At 45.7% G+C, this 22797-nt stretch overlaps 2 protein-coding genes across 3 annotated transcripts; both read right to left on the bottom strand.

Annotated features, from left to right (window-relative positions):
- Window positions 1-3430: 3430 nt before the first annotated feature.
- LOC100841738 (respiratory burst oxidase homolog protein A) lies at window positions 3431-11943 on the bottom strand. Its single transcript, XM_003569694.4, has 14 exons — window positions 11114-11943; window positions 10863-11022; window positions 10690-10738; window positions 9771-9884; window positions 7328-7747; window positions 6330-6713; window positions 6147-6242; window positions 5956-6071; window positions 5574-5741; window positions 5333-5492; window positions 5012-5209; window positions 4770-4898; window positions 4522-4600; window positions 3431-4066 (listed from the first exon to the last, which is right to left on the bottom strand). Exons 1-14 carry the CDS (start codon window positions 11760-11762, stop codon window positions 3957-3959), a joined length of 2832 nt encoding a protein of 943 aa, XP_003569742.1. The 5' UTR covers window positions 11763-11943; the 3' UTR covers window positions 3431-3956.
- Window positions 11944-17566: 5623 nt separating this feature from the next.
- LOC100841435 (50S ribosomal protein L20) lies at window positions 17567-20849 on the bottom strand. 2 transcript variants are annotated; one of them, XR_002963561.1, is made up of 4 exons: window positions 20693-20849; window positions 19947-20179; window positions 18331-19730; window positions 17567-17581 (listed from the first exon to the last, which is right to left on the bottom strand). XR_002963561.1 is itself a non-coding variant. In XM_003569693.4 (3 exons), the coding sequence occupies exons 2-3, from the start codon at window positions 20130-20132 to the stop codon at window positions 19548-19550; spliced, it is 369 nt and encodes a 122-aa protein (XP_003569741.1). In that variant the 5' UTR covers window positions 20133-20179; window positions 20693-20848; the 3' UTR covers window positions 19257-19547. The 2 variants fall into 2 exon arrangements, 1 of the variants encoding a protein (XP_003569741.1); XM_003569693.4 differs by lacking the exon at window positions 17567-17581 and having other exon boundaries at window positions 19257-19730; window positions 20693-20848.
- Between the last annotated feature and the right edge of the window lie 1948 nt (window positions 20850-22797).

The raw sequence follows: 22797 nt of genomic DNA, 5'->3' as shown, positions 1-22797 counted from the left end.
CCTCACCGGGCTGGTGCTCCGTTCTCCCTGTTCCTCCACGCGCTCATGGAGGCATACCAGCTTTGGGTGGCGCAACTCCACCCCACCTCCCTCTTCCTCCTCGCCATCTTCCAGTTCCTCTGCGAGGGGTTCGTCGGAGTGATGCCGTCGGTGGCATTATTCCGGCACTACTTCTGCCCGCACATCGAGCAGGCGGGGGCGATGTCGTCGTGGGTGGTCTTCCGCGTCCGCGACCGGATGAAATCGGAGTTCATCGTCCGGTCGGAGAAGAACATCGAGCAGGAGTGGCACGCGGACTGGTGCTGGGTTCGTGTGGAGGAACCCGAGGAGTTCATCTACACGTCCACCGAGCTGCCGGTGCCCAACGACACCTGGCGGAACCGCTACAGCCGCGACGCCGAACTCCTCCCCATCGTCGAGAGAATCAAGGCCCTGCGGCTAGAAGGGCTCACCGACCTCGACGTGGCACGCACCTACATCAGCCGGCGTATCACGCCGCTTTAGCTGCGCTCCCGCCCCGCATGGATGTACACGGGGCCCGGGGACACCACCCGCCTTCAGCACGGGGACGTGGCCCCGGAAGCAATCTGGGCGTGCGTGAAGGGGATCACCGACGAAGACGTCCCTTCACAGAGCTGCCGCCGGGGGCTCCATGCCGGCGTCCCGGGGTTGCACAAGATTATCAGCGGCTACCCACCCCGCGATGAGTGGGGGCTGATGTCCGACTCCCCCGCTCGGGCCCCGCGTCCCCCTCCACCCGCAACCCGAGGGAAGCGGGTGGCCGAGGACAGTGGAGGAGAATCAGAGCTCAGCTGGCCCAACCCCGAGTCCTCCGGCGACGAGGCGGGTCAAGTTGCCGGGACCCAAGCGGTCCTCCCCGCGGCGGCGGAGGAGGACAATGAGGACGACGCACCCTTGATTCTGCGAAGATCAAGAGTGCCCGCAGCAGCGGCCACCTCCGCAGTGACCGCAAGCGCCGTGGCGGCTCCCGCGACGACCGGGGGCGCAGCACCCCACGGGCTCCCACGGCCCTGCCCAAGCAGGCACTCTTCCGGGGCTTCGAGCTCAAGCTCAACCCCCCGAAGGATGGAACCCCGACGAGAGCCGGCAAGAGGGGGAGAGCCGACTCGCCACCCACTACACTGAGTAAGAAGCCGCGCACCCGCGCCAGCGCCAGCGCCGACCCGAGCGACGCGGGGCCCTGTGGCGCCACCCCTGCGCCTGCCGCCGACCCGGTCCCGGTGGAGGAGACGGCAACAGGTACTGACCCCTCCCCTGGTTCCATTGTTTACGCTTCTCCTGCCCGTTGATCCGCAACCGTACTGCTTTCTTGACTCGCAAGCGAAGTCCAGCCCGCGGCGGGCGCCCCGGCAACAGAGGCTGGGACGGAGGAGGAGGAGGCTCTCCTCCCGCAAGCTCGGTGGCACCGCAAGGTACTCATTCATCACCAGGTAACTTAGTTTATTTTTAGATTCTAATTCTTTTCTTTGTCACAGTCCCGACTGTGCCCACGACGGGAGCGGGCGATGCGGTGATCGATCTCGGCTCCGACGTCGAAGACGCGGGGACGAGAGAGGAGCCGGAAGAGGCTCCCGCGCCAAGCTCCATTGCACATTTGAATTCAAATTTGATCTCAAAAAGGCTTTAAAAGTTTTATTTCAATTTAAACCCCTAGGGTTTTCCCCCATTTGAGCTTTGGATCTTCAAACCAATAGGGTTTATTGCATAAATAAGCTATCCCATAATTTTTGGATAATTATTTGGAGTTGAAAAACTATTTTATTTAAATAGTTATATAGCCCTAAAGGCATTTATAGGGCATGTCGGATCTAGGGCTTTGGCACATCCACGACTATCCAATCAGAGCCACTTACCCCTGAACCGTTACGCAGGCCGGTCGGGTCGGGTGGGCCTCGGCCCAGTTAGCAGCAGTAAAAAAAAAAGAGGAGCTTCCCGGGCCTGGTTGGACACAACCCGCGCGCTCGAGAAGGCCCACAAAGCCGGGTACGGCCCAAACGCCCGCCCGCGCGCCCACGGAGAGGATTTTTTCGCAGAAAAGACCCTCAAGACTTGGAAAATCACGGGCGGCCCCTTGGCGGCCCAGAAATTTCGTGCCGGGGTCCTCGGAAAGCCAAAAGTTCGCAAAAAAAACCGGCAGCTTAATCCTCCTACAAAAGAAGCCCCCCGATCTCCAAACTTCGCCAGAAAGGCCTTCGTGGCCGTGGTTTTTTACAAAGAAGACCTCGAAAATATCTGTTCCTTCGGAAATAGACTTCACGACCGGCGAAGCCTCGCAAAGGAACCCACCTAGGCTTGGTTTCTCGTCGAGAAACTAACCTAGCCGGTGGTTCTCCATGCCGAAGATTCTGAGGCCCTAATTTTCCGCACAAAAAATCCCTAGGACCCCTTGGGATGCGCCAAGATTCACAAAACCACAAGTTTTGTGCAACAAGCCCACCTAGGCCGGTTTTCCTCGTGAAACCTCCTAGCCGGTGGCTCACCCAGAGGAGAGTTGCGCTCCAGGTATCGGAAGAAGAATCTCAACATGCTGCCAACATCGAAGTTGACCTGGAAGCATTCTCAATGCCTCCGGCTCAAGCGGGCTACTGTTGTAATATAATAAAATTATTACATGGGCCGGGCCATAATCTTACATGGCGACGACCAAGTCAACAAATCCCAAAAACCGGTCAAATTGCCAACAAGGCATAGCCATGCCAACTAAGCACCGGTCAAAGGAGTCAAAGGGTCAAGCTTCCCATGCCATGGTCAAAGGAGTTAGAGTAGGGGCCAAGAAAACTCTAGGGGTGAATTTACCACTTTACCCTCACTTTTCCTCTCCCCCAAGGATAGCCATGGTTTTTTGTCATGGATCCCTAGGTTATAAATACCCCCCATGAGGACATGTATCATACACACTCCATTGGAATAAGATCAAAGGGGGGGGGGGCTAGAGCAACCTAAGGAGCCCGCTCTCGAGTGCTCGGGTCGAGCCTAGTCTCGACTTGACCTCGGGTCCTAAAATAGGACTAAGTCGTACCCGCAGGATCGACCGAATGTATTCAAAAAATATACGTGTCAACTTGTCCAAAGTATACGACGACCTTCGCTATAAAGCCGGCATACACCCCCTACATACTATTATCACATTTGTGCCGTCGAACATTGCACCCCGTACTCCTGTTGTTTTCTAGAACAACAACAGTACCCATGTTTAAAACCCTAGCTCCGCACCTGCAGGGCAGGTGAGTCCATGAGTGCATCATTAAGGTTCCAGATTTCAACATGCATTAGCGTTTTGGAGGCTTAGATAAAGAAACAACATTCGAGGAGTAGATTGTTATGGAAAGGTTTTTTTCCTTCCCAGTCACTAACTCGGTCACGAGCCACAACAATGGCGCACACCTGAACCTGCGTGGTACCCCCGGCCTTGAACCAATCACCACTGTTCTACTGAAGCATTGTATAATTACAGATTACAAACACTCGAGTATACTACCTCTTCTATTCACTATTCTTTTCGTTTTCTGTATTTGAGATACAAGCACAAACGCACTTCTTGCCTACACTCGGCTGCACGAAAAGAAAATACTGTAGTACAGTTACTTTAGCCTTGCGGCTCGTGGTTCCCTTCCTATTTCCTATTCCTATACCGTCCTACTTAGTCCCAACTAAATTCAGGAGAAGCTCAAGGTCTTCAGGTGGTCTCTGTACATTGGCTCGAGACCATGGGACGAATCTCCTAGCAGGTTCACCAGGTTCATGCTGCCGAAGCCATGATGGACGCCGCATGTAGTTCTACATGATTACCCAAAACCCCTCTTGTTTGTGCAATTATTCTGGCTGCATCTCCATCTTGGTCTCGCCTTTCCTTTGTAAAGAAGAATATACAAGGACAAAAATGATGTACAAGTAGCATAATCTAGTCGTGTTTCCTGTCAAGTATTTACTTGAGTTCAGAAATGCTCCTTGTGGAACTCGAATTTTGTGGTGCATTTCCCATTGAACTCGTGGCAAAGTTTGCCAAGTTCCTGTGCCAGGACTGGAGCTCCACAGTAGAATACACCTGTGTGCAACAGAGATTATGAGCTATCTAGATAAAAATTGGTATTACAATCCTAATCCAAGCTGGAGAGTAGTTTGCAGTTTTGGTCACATATGCAAAAGATGAAAGAGCGAATGGTTGGAATTTCAGGTTCTGTCATCTCCTACTGCTCCCAACATACACATCCACTGGAAGTTTCATATCTGTGTACGCAATATTAAAAACTCTAGCATAGATAACTTCGATAGCTAGTGGTAGATAAAATTCTTGTTAACAGGTATATATCTCCATAAGTCCATGACTTAAATAAATAAAATATACTCCCTCTGTCTTGTATTAAGTGTCACAACTTTGTCTAGATGCGCATGTATCTAGACACGTTTGAGTGTGCGGGTACATGTGTATTTAGACAAAGTTGCGACACTTAATACGGGACGAAGGAAGTAGTTTACCTAGGCTGTAATATTTATACTAACCTATCTTGGCATATGGATGCTTGGAGGCAATTTTAGCTAGGACCTTTTTCCAATTTGGTCTTGCAAAATGTGTCCGAACCTGCAAAATGAGTTCTGGTAGTCAAATGGAAGTAGTAGCAGCATATTATACAACCCAGAAGTGCGCCTTCTTTTAACCCTTTATGCTACGGAGTAATAAATAGTCAGGTAATGGCTTTTACTTCAAAGCCTGAGAGAAGTTGTTAATAATATCCTCCATTAATACATACTTTAGTTCCAGAGACAATGTCAACGCCATTCTTGGCATGGTTCAGAGCTTGAAGCATAGTGATGAGCGCTGACCGAGCATCCCCTTCCTCGTAAACGCTTGTGAGGTAATTGTGCATCTCAATGATATTCTAGCAGGGATAAATGGTAACTGTGAGTACAATGCCACACGCCTATTGCAAATTTCTGAAGATAACAAACTGTATCGCAAACAAACTTATTAATAATCAATTGATATATTTACCCTTTGATCCAACTCAGCAATCTCATTCATAACTCCTTTGAACCAATCAAAAGAGCCTTGCTCACGTGTCACCCAATAAAAGTAAGCATTTGTGGTCTTTAAGACCTTCTTTGGTCTCGTGGTAACCCTCATAAGTGTGCCCAGATCAACATGTGGCTTATTCCGACCAACTGGTGGATAAAGATCCGTAGAAACGTCCTGTAGTTATACTTGTGAGTGGAAAATAAGCTAAAAAAGGAAATAATGATAAGATGATGATTTTTAGTTAGACTTGTGTGATTATGAAGATGGTGACTGAAGATATGGGATAATATAACATACCTCCTCTTCCTCCATTCTGATGATATTGTTGAGCAGATCTTTCAGTATGCTGATAAAGGGTGTCGCACCAATTCCTAATCCAACAAGTAGTAAAACATCGTATTTTCCATAATCCTGAGCAGGGGAACCATAAGGCCCATCGATCCGAAGCTTGGGTAAGCTGCATTACCCAAATGCAGTTATAAATTGTGAAGTGTGCACAGAGCACAAAGGTAGATGAGAAATATAGGGATGTTCATACGTTTTCTTAGTTGTCTCATCTGCTCTAAGAAGGCCACTTTTTCCACTCACTGGGGGCTCGCAAGCTGCGGAAAATACTCTCTTGAGCTCCCGTGTCCAATCACCAAGTTGTCGAACATGAATGCTGAGATAATCATCCCCAGGTGCTGAAGTAATTGAGAAGGGATGCCTGAAAGAGACAAAGAAGTGTTCAAAGTTCATTGTAGTGCACCCAGTCTACATTTTGTAGATATAAAGTGTACAATTTATATATTTTTGACTGGAACGCAGCCTGAAGTAGGTTTTTTGTTGGTAATAAAGTTGATTAGGCTGTCTTAAGCCCGCCATAGTTCCAGTAAAATACTAAAGTGTACAATTCAGCAATGACTGAGAGCCACAATTACCATTCAAAGGGCGACACTGCTGGACATTGAACGAACATATATTGCCCGCTCTTGTAACGAAATGTGGGAGGTTTGGACATTTGCAACGTCAAAACATTACCAGGATAAATGGCCACCTGCAGATAAAGGGTACTGGATTAGTAGAGGCTACAAAGAATCAATGCTCAAGGTTCTGATGTCTTTGGATTGACCTTCAAGAGTCGGACAGAATAACTGCCAGACCTGAAGAACCTTAGAATCCTCTCCCCTATATACAAGCATACAGGCACTGCAAGATACATCCATGTCTGCATCAAAATAAAAAAATATAAGAATCTTAGGAATCCAACTTGTTTCAAGTACAAAGAATGAAGATAAATACATAAATATCTTACCGATTTTCTGTACCAGACACGAACGAGGTACACTTGCTCGCCGTGAACAATGAGAGCAACATACACAATGGCGAACAGATGATGAGAGTACCAGAACGCATTGAAGCCAGTTAGTTTGTCGAATGGTTTTGGAAGCTTTACCAGGCTACGGCGGAACCACCGAGTTGCTAAAGTAAAAGCAATTATCATGCAAACGACCATGATTAGCCCAGTGATGCCCTCCACTCCTTTGACCAATGTAAGATATGTTGGTTTTGGTTCCCCGAAATACTTGCCCAAAGGAGCATACATCTCATCAGATGAACGTATAAGCCGTGGAAAATCGCATACAAGGTGGTTCCCTGCATGGAGAATTACACCAACCACAATTGCTGCTGCAATAGTCTGCCGTTACAACAAACACAGAAGGTTTTGTTATTATTTTTGAATTTTATGCTGCAGGGGAAGTTTTGAGCTGGCCAAACTGGTAAAAATATTCCATATGATGCAGCATATCTACCAGGTAATTCCTTTATCTGAAATATAGATGCCTTTAGGCCTCTCTAAGTTGATTTGAGTTAATATACATAGGACTAATATCTCTGTAACTTGCGGATGTTAGCAAAACCTTTTTGAGGGTTAACTAACATATTTGAGATAGAGTACTGCTTATCACAGTTAAATAACTATCAGTCAGTTTGGAATAGAATAAAGTAGGCCACTGCAAAAAAAAAACTTGTTTTACAACTTTCGTTCAAAGATAAAGGGTGTGTAGATGTGCCTGGTGCAACTTGCTTTCAACTCTCAGTTTAGTGCAACTTAACAAAATTTGAAAATTTTGGTCAATTTCATGATGTTAGAGATGTTGAAATATATTGCCCTCCTTTCCCTGTCAGCAAAAATCAACCTCATATGTAAACCAAATCTACATGTACAGATGTTACTGATTTAACTTCTAATATACCTGCACAATGAAAGTCTAATTTATGTTCGAAAGTGAGGAAAATGACATGGCTAACCTTGTGGAAGTTGATATTGTCATCAATTGGTAATACACGTGCAGCCCTAGTATTTCGCAACCAAGTAATGGTGTTACGGCATACTGGCAAAAGGATGATTGCCATATTCAGCTTTAAAGTTTCAGCAGCTCCTTTTGCGGTTGTGACGCAGTATCCCATCACATTAAAGACATACCGGTCACGATACTGCATGAACTTCCAGGTGAAGAGTCCAGCCATTATTCCAATCCACAATACAAGCACCCATAAGCGTTTCCAGTTGTCCTCCAGGTAGTAGCTCAAAGTGCTGCTTATTTTGCGGATTGGGCTCTTCTTCCTTAATGCCAGGTTTTGGCTCAGTGCCTGGCTTGTGTAACTTAAAGCCTGACTGTAATTTACGTACGTGTCTTTTTGCAATAGAAGTGTCTCCAATTGCCACAGCTGAAATGCCAACAAAACAGTGTACTTTTCAGAAACCATTAAAACTTGCAACCGTTGATGCAATGACAGTATGTGTCTTTAGTTGATAAAAAAATAGCCCGTGAGCAAATAATAAACCTTTCTTAAAAATAAAAGTTGGTTTCGTCCAGTAGGGATATCTACCCACTGTCCTAATGTCCGTGTACTAGTCATGGAGGAGAGTTTGTTCTAGAAAAAACCAAAGTGGCTATTCCAAGTTAAACAAAGTGATATCTTATCCTAGACTTGTAACTGTGCATGTGCATAGCATGTTCAACTAACATAATTGAAACATGAGAATACTCGCAAAAAAATTTGGAACATGAGGAAGATAGTTTACTTGACATTTATAAGTATAATCTCTTATAAATTGCACATGTTTTCTTATCCTGAATATTCATGATGTGGAAGAAACTATGAAAATGTGTAAGCGTACCCCTGACTTGAATCTGGTCTAGGAGACTAGCTAGGGCGCTAGCCCACAACAGATGTAGCCGGTAGCCTAACATGGCAGTATAAAAGCCAATGTATTTTCCGATGGCTATATTGTTAGAAAAAAGGGCCATATTGTATGGCCCGAAAACCCCTAAGGGGCTGCTTGGGTTGTTGTAGTGGAACTAAATACCAGCCTCCACTAAAAATACAATCCAACCAAGGTCTAAATACCAGCCCACAATAAAAATAATTTTTCAAAAATTCAAAAACCATATCTGAAAGTGTAAAAAAAATCTAAATATACATATGGATGTGAACCATATACCAGTGAAATTTCGTAGAGAAATATTTTACTTGTAGTCAACACAAAAAAGAAAAATTTGTGGATCTACAATGTCCAAACATCCGTGGCCACATCCGCATATGTAAACCATGTCGTGAAGAGATTTGAAGATGTAACTCCACAGTTATATTCCTACGGACAGTCAATTGGTTGACGCCCTGCTTAAGTGCTTATACCAGCTCGCATAATCTTGCACCTGAACAATGCCGACCGAAGTGAAATGGAACCATGATTGAACGTTTTTGTAGCATCACAACACAAGTGGTAGGGCAAAGAGCTGTGGGCAGCAAGGATGGCATTGAGAACTAGGCAAGGGGGACGAGGCAAAGCAGAGATGGAAGGATGCTGGCTGGTCCACAGCTGCTCACCAACCTTGATATAAATGATGATGGGGAAGAAGTGCCATGGGATAGCAGCACTGTATTTGATTTTCCAATAATGTGAATTTCAATGCAAGTAGTTGGGGCCCTTGAATGTGACGAGCAGATCTTTACTGCAGACATGGTGTCAGCTGTCAAGTTTTAAGAGTAGGTTATTTGCCCGGTTGAGGTGCACAGTGCAGACATCCCCGAGCAATAGATTAGAAAGAAAAAAAATAATGATACTGATACGACCCTATGTCCCCCTACTCCAATACCTTGCCGAAACAGACAATCCAGGTCAACTGCTCCTAAATGCAGCGGGTTTTCTTGGTTAAAGTAAACAAAAGAAGATTTACTTATACAACTATACACAAATTACAAATAGTAGGAGCACGGTAAACTGAGTGCATTGATGACCATATATAACATCAGCTTATTGTCAAGAGAAAAATTGCATACATCTCCACATGCTAAACTAATAATCCCTCCGTCCCATATTAAGTGTCGCTAATTTAGTACAAAGAATGGAGGGAGTACTACTCTTTTCTCAAATAAAAAACTAATATTACTCACTCAGATTCGATCCCAAAATTCCGATCTACAAGGCCAATCCTTCCTGGTTGAAATTAATTAGATTACAATCAAACCACCCAAAGCATGTCCTATCATGTTTTTTACCAGCCAATGCATGAACAAAACGTGAGATTAATATGCGGTCCAACACCTAATTAGTTTCTCCATAAAATAACATTAGTGTTGATTAATCTTATTACCGCTGACATGGTAGAAGTGGTCGACGAACAAACTCATTTTGTAAAATGTAATGACACTTGACAGGTGTAGCATACTTAAGCAACAAGCTTACCTCAATGTAGCCAAGCCCTTCGGGGTCAAGCTCTTCCATGATCAAAGCGGCGTACTCCTCCGCTTGCTCCTTAAGCCTTGCCAGTTTATTGGCAGATGCGCTCAACATAATAATCTGGGAGCAGTACAACATGAAATTAATTAGACATGATTTAACAGTTTCCAAACCAAAGCTGAAAACATGTCTGACTGAACTACTTATGCACAGTGACATGAGAATGAAAGGCACCCTCTACGCGCTCCAATCCAAAAGCTACCTGGAGCGCCACGCCTTTCAGGTTTGGGCGGATCGGAAAACATCAGCGGACCATGACGGGAATGCCCCTCACCTACTTACTGCCTTTGCGGACTCCTCTACGCCACACACGAGGTTTCCAAAGGTTTTCAAACACACACACACCCGCGTTCTAGAAGAAAGCTGCCTTTTTCCTGAAGGGCTAAAAAACGATCGAGTGTCTTGGAAACTGGCAGGTAGGGATGGCCGAGTTGGTGGTGAAGCTGAGAGATGCTTTCCCCGCCGGTTTAGCTCACCGACTCTGATTAGATGTCAAAAGCTCTTACTTCCCCTGGGTTCCTCCTCCTCTGAAGCCCCTCGCTTGCCGTATTATTACTTGTTGATTAGTACTATTAAGAATCGTCTTTCCCTCTGAACACAGAATTAAGAAGTACTCCAGTCCTAATTCTGTCTGGTACGAAACCCTCTCAACAGATTTTGGCCGAGCGAGGAATGGACAGCTCAATCGAACAAATATTTTAAAAGAAAACTCGCCGTCAAATCAAAGCATAAGTAATCTGATCCGATATCCTCAAATGGCAAATTTATAAAGGGGAGAGGAAAGCAGGTACTGCAGGGCCACAATTCCCCACCAACACCAAGCACAAGCCCAGCCATGTCGTCATGGGTATGGAGTGTTGCTCACCTCCTTCACCTCCGCCTCCCCAATCCGGCCGTCCGCATTTTTATCCACCCTGATTGAAAGCAAGCAAAATATTATGACAAAATTTATAGAGCTGACGCTGTTCTTCTACTTCTAACAGTAATGAGTTGCAGAATTGGTTAATGTAATGGGAGTACTAGCTCGCAAGTAATTACATGTCGAAGAAGATTTGGAGGCGGGAATCGAAGCTGTTGTCGGTGATCTGCTGCCAGATCTCTCGCAGCTCCTCCTTGCTGATTGTGTCGACCTTCATCCTTCGCCGCCGGCTCAATGTGTCGAACAGCTCGAGAGCGAACTCCTTGGATTCCGTCATCCCTGCACAGTTGCACACGCTTCTCGCCAATGTTAGAACTAAAATTCAAAAGCAGAATAAAATTGAGGAGGCAGTGTGGCGGATAGCACGTACCTATGCATTCCGCGAAATCGGAGCGGGAGAGGTAGCCGTCGCGGGCGAGGCGATCGAAATTGGCCTGGACTTCCCTCCAGGCGTTGTTGGCCTTGTTGCTGCTGATGAACCGGAGGCCGCGGAGCGCCCTGTGGGCACCAGACCGCGTGCGGTCGAGCTGCGCGCGCTGCTTACGCGCGGCGCGGGCGGCGAGCGCGGACTCGATGCCGGACGACGGCGGCGGCTGCCCTTGCCCTTCCCCGCGGCTGTGGCTGCGGCCGAACCGCTTGGTCAGCTCCTGCGAAAAGTGCCGCGCGCGGGCCATGGCCTCCGCCTTGAGCTCCTGCGAGAACTGCAGCAGCCGGTGCGACGAGGTCCGGCGCATCGACGGCGACCGTGACGACGACGACGACGCGCCGCCGCCTTCCGCGAGCTCACCCCGCGGCGGCGGCAGCCTCAAGGTCCCGGAGCCCGACGGCGCCGCGGCCTCGGCCGCCGCCGGCTCGACGCTCCGCAGCACAATGGTGTCGTCGTCCTGCAAGTCGAGCGTGACCTCGACCAGCTCCTCCCCGTCCTCGGACCCGAGCGGCGACGAGCCCGTGCTCAGCGACCGCGGCGTCGTCCCCGCGGAGCCCCATCGCTGGTGTCCCGCCGAGGCGCTGCCCCTCATCGCCGAGCCGGTCGACCTCTTATCACCAGTCTCCTGTCTCCCCCAAATGTTGCAATGCTTGCACGCACCCGTGGGGGCTCCCGAAAGAACACGATGAATCGCTTGGAATCACTGGGAAAAGGCGCCCGCGACGCGTCGGAATGGGAGCCCAGCCGAGGAAGCAACGGGAGAGAGCAATATATGCCGGGACGAGACAGGGGGGCTTAGTAGTTAAGTACCGGCGATTAGAGGCTGGCGGTAAAACGAGTGGGGGAAATGTGCTGGAGAAAATGACACGGGCCGTTCACTTTTCTGTTTCATCTCGTTCATATGGCAGGCAATGGGCAACCAACAGAGTTTCTGAAGTCTTCTTTTGAATGGCAGAGCCCTTGCCCCAAGTGTCAGAAGATGAAAAAATATCGATACACTTCTAACTTTTGTAGCTACAGTGAGCATAGTACATTAGCAGTATTTTCTTTAGAGAAAAGCAGACTCCATTTTGTTAAGATAAAAAAAACCCCGAAAAAGACGAGTCCAGAATTTTGTAGCTTCAATGAGTAGTGCATTATGCACGTACTGCATTCTGTTGGGACTCGTCTTCCCGGATACACTGCATTATTATTTTGAGCAAATAATACTCTTTAGCAAAGGATGCGTGGAAGGCAGAACGGGCGTGTGTTAGGGTTTGTATACTTTGGGGGTATTAACTATTAAGAAGATTTGTGCGATGCTGTCGTTGTACCGGAGTCAACTGTTGCTGCGCGCTGTGGTTTTTCCTAACGCTGTTGGTGGGTGGCGTTGGGCGACGACGTCCTTACGTAGAATCAGAGCTCAAAATATTTAGATGGCCGCCGGAAACATGCACGCGACTAATGCTCTCATGAATACATATATGTATGAGCTTTTCATGTTTGGTTTATTAATTAGTGGTATTTTTTCTGACCCATATTACTTGTCGCGGATAGAGTACTTAATTTGTGCTTTCTTTTTACACGGAGTAGAAAAAATCGCATTAACCGCACAGGATCTGAATACCCTTAATGAAAGGAATAGTGAAAAAACCTGCAAAAAGGGGCAAGGGAAAAGGTTAAACACTCTATCGAAAGAAAAAAAAAGGAAGTAATGTGCACTACGTAGTTACGTCGTCGTACTATATGATCAAGGATTCAAGGCCAGGAAACGGATTCGTATCTTGGATTGTTCAACCAGTACGTGGCACTGTCGCAAAGACGAAGCCATATCGGTCGTTTTGGAATTTGGCTCGAAAGGCAAGAAACAAGGTGCGTGTTTTATCTTGTAATGTCAGCATTTGAGACCGAAAAGACCTGCCACCACGCTACGTACGTTCATTAGAGCAGGTTTTGTGGCCGTTGCCATCCTTGATTGATGCTAGCTCGTCATACGATCGAACACAAACCTGTTCGACGTACGCAGGTGGTGGAATTCTAGATGGAGATCAAATCGTACATGTTCGGCGCGCGTGTTCGTGTCAATTGGACGTCAAGATAGGCATGCATGTCATCATGCGTGCTAAAGAATTTAGGAAACACGGCTGCGGCACGGCAACGATCGGGACTTCATGGTGCAACGCGTTTAGTTTGCAGGCGAAGTGATTAAAGGAGTTTAAACGAAAATAGTACTCCCTCGGTCTCATATTAATTGTCTCAAATTTGCCCAAATACGGATGTATATATGCCTAAAAATGTCTATATACATGTAATAGTTCGACGATTAATATGGGACGGAAGGAGTACAATTACAGCATATTGATTTATTTATTTTGAGAAACACAACGTTAAACTAAGCCGGCATATCTTAAGAGATTGACGGATAAATCGTTAAATTCTGGAATAAATTAAATGCAAATAAAGATAAGCACCCTAATGTCCGGTTTAGGACTTGAGCCTGAGTTGGACTAGTTGTAGGTTGTAGCACAAGGGATCAAACCACCTGAGTTAGGCTAAGTTCACTACGGAATATTGAGATTATTAGAGACATACGTAAGAAAAATAAAATATAAAGTGCTTTCTGTTTGTAAATCCAAAAACTACAGTGATAAGAGACGAGACCACATGTGCTAATCGATTTGATAGTTAGTACTACTACGTACATCCTAGATGTAAGAGTCAGAGGAATATTTTCTACAGATACACTATGGATCACATGAATATTGTGCTATAGATTCTTAATTATGATTCGCCCTGCTAGTTCATGGACTGTGTCGGAATTTCTATACCTACTCTAATAACCCTTTCCTCTTCACTCGTCTTGTAAGATGGAAGCACTTTTATATGTTTATTTATCTAAGGCTCCACTTCAGCATTTTACATATGGTGCGTCCGTGACAAATATAGCGTATTTGAGCACATTGACTGCGCGCATGCATGTCTCCCTAAATAATGGCACTGTTAGCTGGCAAGATAGTTTTCTTAAGGCAACTAGCTACCCTGCATGTATTATCTAAACATGTGCATGTACATATAGATAGGGTAAAGTTGATTTCAAGTTCTCTTAAGAAATCCCACTCGTTAAAAATTAAGGGGCCGGGAAAAAGTGACGAAACAATATCAGTCAAAGGTTCCTTAAAATATAAGGAGTAATTACTCTCCTCAACCAATACACCATGAGGATTAGTTTCATTATAGCTTCGCTATCGTCCAACAAGCACCATATATACCACTTGATCGATCAGCTAAACATGCGCTCCGGGATCCGCTAACACATCAGCTCGAACTAATCCATTCAGCGTGGTTGGGCGATCGCGGATGAATTAAATAGTGGTCGCTCAAACCAGCGGGCAACTGCACGTACGCTAAACCGCCGGCCGGCTCCCCGTCCCCAGATTAAGTCAAGTTCCATTCGATCAGCCATCCAGCTACTTGCTGCTCTAAAGTCTAAGTCGAGAGGAATCAGAAGATGTAGGTTGACCTAAACACCTGGCACGAAATCTGAACCGATTTTCCAGCGGAAAAGGAATTGAAGAGAGCCCCAACCTAATCCAAACGCAACATCCCTCGACAGAGGAGAAAAGACTAAGCGGTCAATGTCGTACATCCCGGCCAAGCAGAACGCCAGAAGCTGTACACAAACCAAACCGTAGCAGCACGTACTGAACGACGCGTGTGCACCGACATGAGGGTCGTCATCTCAAATTTGTTCAAATACGAATGTATTTATGTGCAAAAAACGTTTAGATATATGTAATATTTTGACTAGTAAGTCTGACCGGAAGGAGCAGCTGATTCGACTCTCTGGCTGAGCGCACCTCGTGTGATCGGCAAGAGCGACACCGGGACGCTGGGCCGGGGCGATGACGCATTGCGAATCATCACGCGCGCCCGAGTGCTTTTCGTCGCTCCGAAACATCAACTGCACAGCCGCTGCTACGTGCCTGGTCCACGGTAACCCGGCGGGGCGGTTTACGGGACTAAAATCGAGCAAAAAGTGGCGTTTCCACGGGCTTTTTCCATTGGCTGCAAAGTGACGGGAACGTACTCGTTGCACGTCAGTTCGACAGAATATATGTGCTCTGAAGGTCGATCAGCTGGGGCTCAGGGTATATCGGTATTCGAGTGGCTAGTGGCGACAGCATTATATGGGGACCAAGGAGCGATCGATCTAAAAGCTTAGCTAAGCTAGCAAGTTGACTAGGTATATAGCCAGTGTGATTTCATTCCGAGCACTGCACCACCGGAACAGGAAGGAGCGGAAAGCGTTTTGACTTCCGGTACGTGCAACAGTAGTAGTGTCTTTGAAGCTAAGTGTCGGCTTAGGGCTTGAACTGTACTACTAGTAGCTGAGTGTGCCGGGCCGGCTCAGGAGTCCGGTCAGGCCCCGTCAGAGTTGTTCTTCAAAATTCATGCTACGGAGCAGGGGTAGATGATATTCTCTCCACTCATTTTCCCATAAGCCACGATTATGGTGCCAATAGTACTTTCTACGACTGTTTTTTTTATGTTTTTGTAATAAAATGAAAAAGAAACTCTTTCCAACTCCGCATTGTTGTTTTTCCTCTTTTTTTCCCGTCCGATTTAGTGCGTTCCAGCTGACACACAGCAACAGAACGGATGTTCCCAGGAGGAATAATCAAGTCGGCCATCTTACGATCAGCAAAGCGAAAAAGGTTGATGCATAAAGCAAAAAAATTGCAATTGACTAAGCTGTCGTGCATGTTTTCCGTCTGACTTTCTCGATGCAAAGTAGGAAGAACATGGACAAATTAAAGCTAGGTAATTATTTTGAATTCGAATACAACATCGTGTACTCCCTCCATCTCATATTAAGTGCCGAAATATTAGTATATAGGTACGTTCATTTTTAGATAAATTTGAGTCACTTATATGAAACGGAGAAAGTACTAACATTGGACGTGTATCACAAATTCTTCTAGACTAGTAGTACTAGTTATGTTGTGAGATATGGTAATGGACTTAAAGTACGGAGTACTGGTTAAGTCCCGCGAATAAGTTTTCAGTCATCAGAGAGCATTTATGTCAAGGCACATATTTCCTTGCGAACAGAACATATTTCCAGCCAGATGAAAACTATGTATCGTCTGAACAAACACGGTTGAACAGAGAGGGGAACAAAGGGCATTAGCGGTTTTCCAGAGAGTATAATTGTTTCAGAAGGCAGCTAGCTTACTTTCATATTATTCCCTAAGAAAGCTTACTTGCAAATGAAGCAGCTGTTTGTTTTGGAAAAGTAATTTACTTGACAGCCAGTCTGATCATATTAATCTTGCATAGAAACACAACCTCTATATTATTTGTGGTTTCTTTTGATGAACTTTGCAAGTCACACTGTCACTCTCTCCATGATCTCATAATTTCCCTTTGCCTGATGCACATATTTTAGCATGAAGAAGACACCTGCCCCTTTTTGTCATTCACCTTTCCAAAAACTACCTACTCTAAAGGAACAGAAAAAAGAAGTGGTAGATAAGTTTTGACAAAGAATGACACCAAAACCTGTTGCACATATCCAGATCAGCGAGGAAAAGTCCAAGGCTTCGCTGTGTGTTCTACCTGCACGATCGATGACACGGTTTGTAATCAAACAACGCAAAGGGAGATCAACCACTCTGAACCTGAAGTGAGACAATGAAATGCTACAGAGGATGTCTAAAGAAGATTTCTCGATTCTTTCATAGAGGGTCATCGGCCCACCTCTTCACCAAACACTAGACTAACCTTGGAATGTTCAGTGGACTCATAGTTTCCCTGGTGATGGAGATTGCAAAGGATGATGTAAGGGCAAGGCAGAAAGGGACCATGACAATGTGCAGCACATGAGAAAATCTTATGGTGAATTCGTTATGATCTATTTCACGAAGGGACAAGGAGAAGCATCAATTGTGTGCTTCGGTGATTCGTATACGAGTTACAACGAGTGAATTTCGACGTGTTTATATCCACCTGATGAACAAAAGGGGAGGAAGTTCGTATCATCAGAACTTGTCAGATGGGACAGAAAAGAGCTGAACAGAAGAGGAACTGTGTGTTCAAAAGCAACGTCGGAACCAATGCTACAAATATACTACGAAACATGTCAGTATGTCACTAGCATGCTAAACGTTTGAACTATTCTTCTAGAGAGAGGGAAGGTGGCACCAACTATTATGGTTGCAACTTGCAACGTCAGGAGCAATAGGTCAAACTCTCTCGCACAATTCTCTTGAGTAGACGTGCTCAGATGAGCTTATTAGGCCAGTTGTTTTCCTTAGATGGCCACCAAATCTCAGGACTCGGTGACAAGCAACTCATCTGCTCCAATTGATCACTTCAACGTGCTTGGGTTCAAAAGATAAATAATACTGTAGTTCAATCTATCTTGCTTTCCTGCATGGTATGATGTTAACTTTGGGTTGGTATATCCTCACCGAAATAGTCCAATGGTGAAGCTTTAGCTAACCTGAAAATGAAACTTGTAATCTTGTATGAATCATGGGCTAAAGAGAGAAAAAAGAATCATCCAGTGGATGGGACATTTTTTACAACTTGGCGCGCAAACCAACAGAGATTAGATCCCATCGTCTACTAAACTCTTCAGGGATGTTCTGTGAAATCCCTCCTACGGAGTAGTAGTGAATTATGCGTGATTCACCTATGCTGTCTCCGTCAGACCGTCATGCAGAAAGCACCTAGCAGGATGGGAAGCTCCGCAGCAGTCCCATCTGATATTGTGATTTCACGCAGTCATTCTAGGCAAACAGCAGATGCAATCACAGTAAGATCTAACAGTGCCGTCTTAGATTAAGATGCACGACAGCTTAGTCAATTAAGATACGCAGCTTCCAAAACCAAAGATTTATGCTCGATATGTGGTACCCTGCGACATACTATCTGAATCGAAAAGGCGAGAAAAGAACATGACATGTACAAGGAAGCGGAGAACTTCCATGGCTGTTCACACAACTGTCTGTTGTCTGTTCCAGAATTCCAGCACAGACAATCCAATACTGACAGTATAACAGGGTCTCTTTATGTAACTTTTAGATACTTTCTTCAAACATAACCAGGAGGAAGAGAAAAAGTTGTGGATTGAGGAAAGGTTTTGCATTTATATTTTCTTCAGAAATACTACTTACACTGTTCGATAATGCAATCATGGACGTCTGCTTTATTCCTCATGGACTGATAAATACAGCAGTGCATTCCAGCCAAGAGGAAACCAGCAGCTCAAAGCGCACTCGCTGCATCCATGGCTTTGGTGGTCTGATCAGCATGCGGCGTTCACACTGGCGTGGAGACAGATGTTTATGAAGGGAAGCATGGAGACAAAAGTGAGGCGCAGATCTGATGTGCAATTCGTTACAGACTTGGAAAAGAGAATCAAACACAACCTATCTGCAGAAGATAATTGTCCTAGGATGAGAACTCCTTCCCCTGTTTTCTTCGTATCCCGGCATCCCGCTCGGAAAAGAGAGGTCAGGCGCACCAGAAAGTTATCCCGTAACATTCTGTACACACCGCAGCATTTTTCACAGAGCACATTGTCGCTTCTCTCCTGGATAGGCCAGGAATTGTTGGCCAGAGCACATTGTCGCTTCTCTCCTGGATTGGCCAGGAATTGTTGGCTAGAGCACACATACTGAATGCATATCACAGTTGCAGAAAAGCCTCAAATGAAATTTGTTCCTTTATTTCTGGAGTTGATCACAAATATGCATATGAAGTACAGTGAGTTCAGATCTGTAGCAACCCATCTGAATCGATAAAATGTGGTAGTAGTCTGCCACACGCCTACACCAATGTGTGGAACGTCAAGTATAATCAGAGTGATAAATACCCGGTCCGCTCCTAAATATAAGATGCTTTTACTAACTTCAAAACAATTCTGAATAGACAGTGGATTTGCTGCAATCAAGCCGGAAGAATCCATCACTTCAAAACAATTCTGAATATCATAATTCTAACTCTGCTTAAAAATGAAGGTCCCTGCAATATTCCTTGTTTATCTCTCCAAACTAAGTGCTTTGACAATATACATTTGAGAGCAATGGACACCATGACAAACTAACAAAGAGTCACCAATCTATTTGTATTGCTACAGAACTTATAATCCATATTGCTGAAATTGACGAAGATGCATAGAGAACTATATCCATAAGACCAACAGGAAGGCACAAAATGAACAAAAGATTTTCGTGCTAAACCACAGGGAATGACTTGCATACATGTAAGCCACAGATTACACGAGTCACCTCCTGGATATAAGTTGAAAGACAACAGTCATAGACTACTAGTAACTTGGAGAAAAAAACCAAGACCATCATGACCACAGTGATTTAACAGACAAATCGTTTCACAGAATAGCCGCTAGACCCTCTTTTTGGGCAGGTGGCCTGTTCCCTGGAAATGCAGTGCGAGATACATCAACAAGTGCCTTGAAGCTGTATGGCTCATGCATTGACAGCTCCGAGAGCACCTTCCTGTTAAGTTGGATATTCTCCTTCGTCAACCCATGCATGAAATTGCCATAGTTCACCTGGTATCAGATAAAAGATAAGAGCTACATAAACGGCAAAATTGCAAGGCTAGTGGCAGTGTACTCTAGATCTCTTTGTTTTACATAAGCATTAAATAACTATTGAGATTCTTTTTTAATAAATAAAAATACTATTGTGATTAGACAATCCTGGCAAACACCAACAGTTGAACATGCCTTTTCACAGTTTGAGTGTGATGAATCGCGGATGCATACCCCATGGAGTCGTGTACCCGCATTGATGCGCTCAATCCATAGCGATCGCATATCTCTCTTCTTGTTACGCCTATCCCTGTAGGAGTATTGCAAGGCCTTCTCAACCCTCTCCCGCGCTATCCTTATACAATTTTTTGCTCTTCCTCTAAATCCCTTTGCCAACTTGAAAATCTTCCCCTTGTTCATTTTTAGTTAACAGAATAAACTAGATGCTGTCACCCCTTTCCTGCAATCTGAAACAAAAATTGCAAAAGATACTTAACTAGAAGAAAGCTTTACGATTTTCATTAAGAAACTAGAAGCAATTAACTGCTTAAGCCCCCTGTCCAACACAGAACCCTTCGGGGAAAAAAGCATATGGTACATCAAATTCATGTGCACCTCACACAAAAACATTGCACGACCACCATAATTCAAAATGCATTCCATCTCTTATTAGGTCTGCAACTCGTAATCCATGATGTCATATAGTAATATAAATGTGCTACAACATGTACCCAGAACATTTATTCAACATGAACATCCCCGCCTAGGTATGACAATCCCCGCCTAGGGATGACAACAGGATCAAGGGCGGAGGACACGGTAGGGCAAGGTAGGGCGGCCGCCCTACCTTGATTTTTGCCTCAGTTACGAATTGGGGAAGATTAAGGAGATGAAACGGGGAGGTAAAGGGCTGGATCTGTTCGTGGGGTGATGGGAGGAGAAACGGTCGGGAACGAGAGAATTGAAGGGGATATAAATACCTGCGGTGGAGGCGCTCGCGCGAGGAGTAAGACGAGCGACGGAGCGAGGGGGTAGGGGGTGGCGGCGCTCGCTCGAGCATGAAGACGAGCGACGGGTTGGGCCAGGGAGCGAGAGATAAATCAGCTCCACCCCTAGGGCTGGATCGGGAGGAGGCACCGGCTAGGTATAGGTGGCCATCGCGCCGGGCCATTTCAAACAGCCCAATAGCCCACCGGGCTTAGCCCAAATTAATCGGGCCGGGCCAGGCCGAGACCCTGCCGGGGCCAAGCCTGGGCCTCATCCTCGGGCCCTCGGGCCGGGCCGACACACCGTTTAAACTTTTTTTATTTTTTTAGATATGGCCCTCCAACTCTACAAAATCTGTCCAATCCAGCTTAATTTTACATTTGGCCCATTAACTCCTCAGTTTTGCCCCGCATCCATGTATTTTTTATTTTATTTTGTATATTTGGAGGAGGGGGCTTACTAGCCCCGTCGGGCCTTAACGGGCCTGGCCCTGCCGGGCTCGGTACCGTGCCTGGGCCTGGAGGAGATTTCGGGCTAGCCCGGCAAGGCACCTTTAACGCGAGGCTCCGGTTAACCTTAGACGGGCCAGTGACGGGCCGGGCCGGCCCGATGGCCACCTATACGATTGGGCGAGAAGAAAATGAAGGGAAGATTGGCTCGAAGGGTTAAAAGATGGGTCAGAAAAAAATATGAGAAGGCTTCCGAGCTATGAAAAATAAATAAATAAAATTAAACGGTCGTGTCATGCGGCCTGCGGGCCGAAGGCCAAGGCCAGGCCAAGGCCCAGGCACGGTCACGGGCCGGGCACGCCGTGCCCCCCCCCCCCCCCCCCCGCCCGGTCCCAGCTATATATATACCCTAGGCCCATACGAGATTTTTTTTAATAATTTATGTGACTTCAAAAAAATTGTTGTCAACAAAAAAAATCGTTTGAAAATTTTGTCTACTTCCTTATTCTTTAAACCTTGTCTCATTAAGGTTTTTTTACTCCTATTAGTCCTCTACGACTACAATTTTTTTTTTGACCCGAAACTGTCGGGGAGGTCCCGACAGTGAATATATTATTCAAAATAGTACAATGTACAAGCTTTTTACAAAAGGTCAAAGAAAGGCTCACCTAAAAGAATAAACTATACAAGGCTATCTAACGAAGTGGAAAAAACATGAAGCAGAGCGGGCTTCAATCTAAATCGAAGCAAAGCAATATCCTCCTTAAAATTCCGCGGCCAAGACCTGAAGCTAGGACGAACTCCTTCAAAGATCCAGTTATATCGCTGCTTCCAGATATGCCAACAACAAAGAGCCACAACCTCAATGAAGAAAGACTGTCCAAAATCTCTCCTAGCCCTCTGAAGAATTGCCGCCACATTCCCTCCAGCTGGCCACACAATCTGAAGGTAATTCCAGCATCTCTGGCTAAATTGACAAGTAAAGAAGAGATGCTTCCAATCCTCCAAAGCACTCGAGTGACAAAGAGGGCATGTATCAACATCAGAAACATTCCAGTGTCTCCATCGAAGTAAAACCCTCGTATTGAGACGATCATTCATTAAAAGTCAAGCAAAACTTTCACTCAAGGAATGCACCTACTCTTCCAAAGTGAGACAAACTAAGGTCTTGAGGGAAGATGAGCAAAATTCAACCCATAACGTCGACTCGAAGAATAGACCTCGCCCCATGTAAAGGTCCAGGAATCAGCCAAAGAATGATCAACCGGATGGAGAGCACCCATCTGAATCACATTAAGGTACTCCTCATGCGCCTCCTCCGACAAAGGCAAGTGAAGCATTTGGTTCATTGAGCCAGTGTTATGAACACGAAAAACAGACCAGTCAAACTCCTTGACAAAGGAAAATACTCTCGGGTACTGTAAACAAAAAGGCTGACCAAGCCATGGATCCAGCCAAAAGCTCACTGAACGTCCATCCTGAACATGACAAGAGGCAAACAGCAAGAATTGCTCTGAAAGCTTCATCACATACTTCCACCAAAATGATCCACAAAGCTTATCCAAGTGGGGTACAGAATCACGATAGTGGGTTTGCCAAACAAGCCTTACCCAAGGAATGTCAGCTCTATTATAAAACTTGTGAAGATG

The sequence above is a fragment of the Brachypodium distachyon genome, chromosome 2 (assembly GCF_000005505.3).
Source record: "Brachypodium distachyon strain Bd21 chromosome 2, Brachypodium_distachyon_v3.0, whole genome shotgun sequence".
NCBI lineage: Eukaryota > Viridiplantae > Streptophyta > Magnoliopsida > Poales > Poaceae > Brachypodium > Brachypodium distachyon.
Note: the sequence above shows the minus strand (reverse complement) of the source record. Positions and strands in the feature narration are given on the sequence as shown.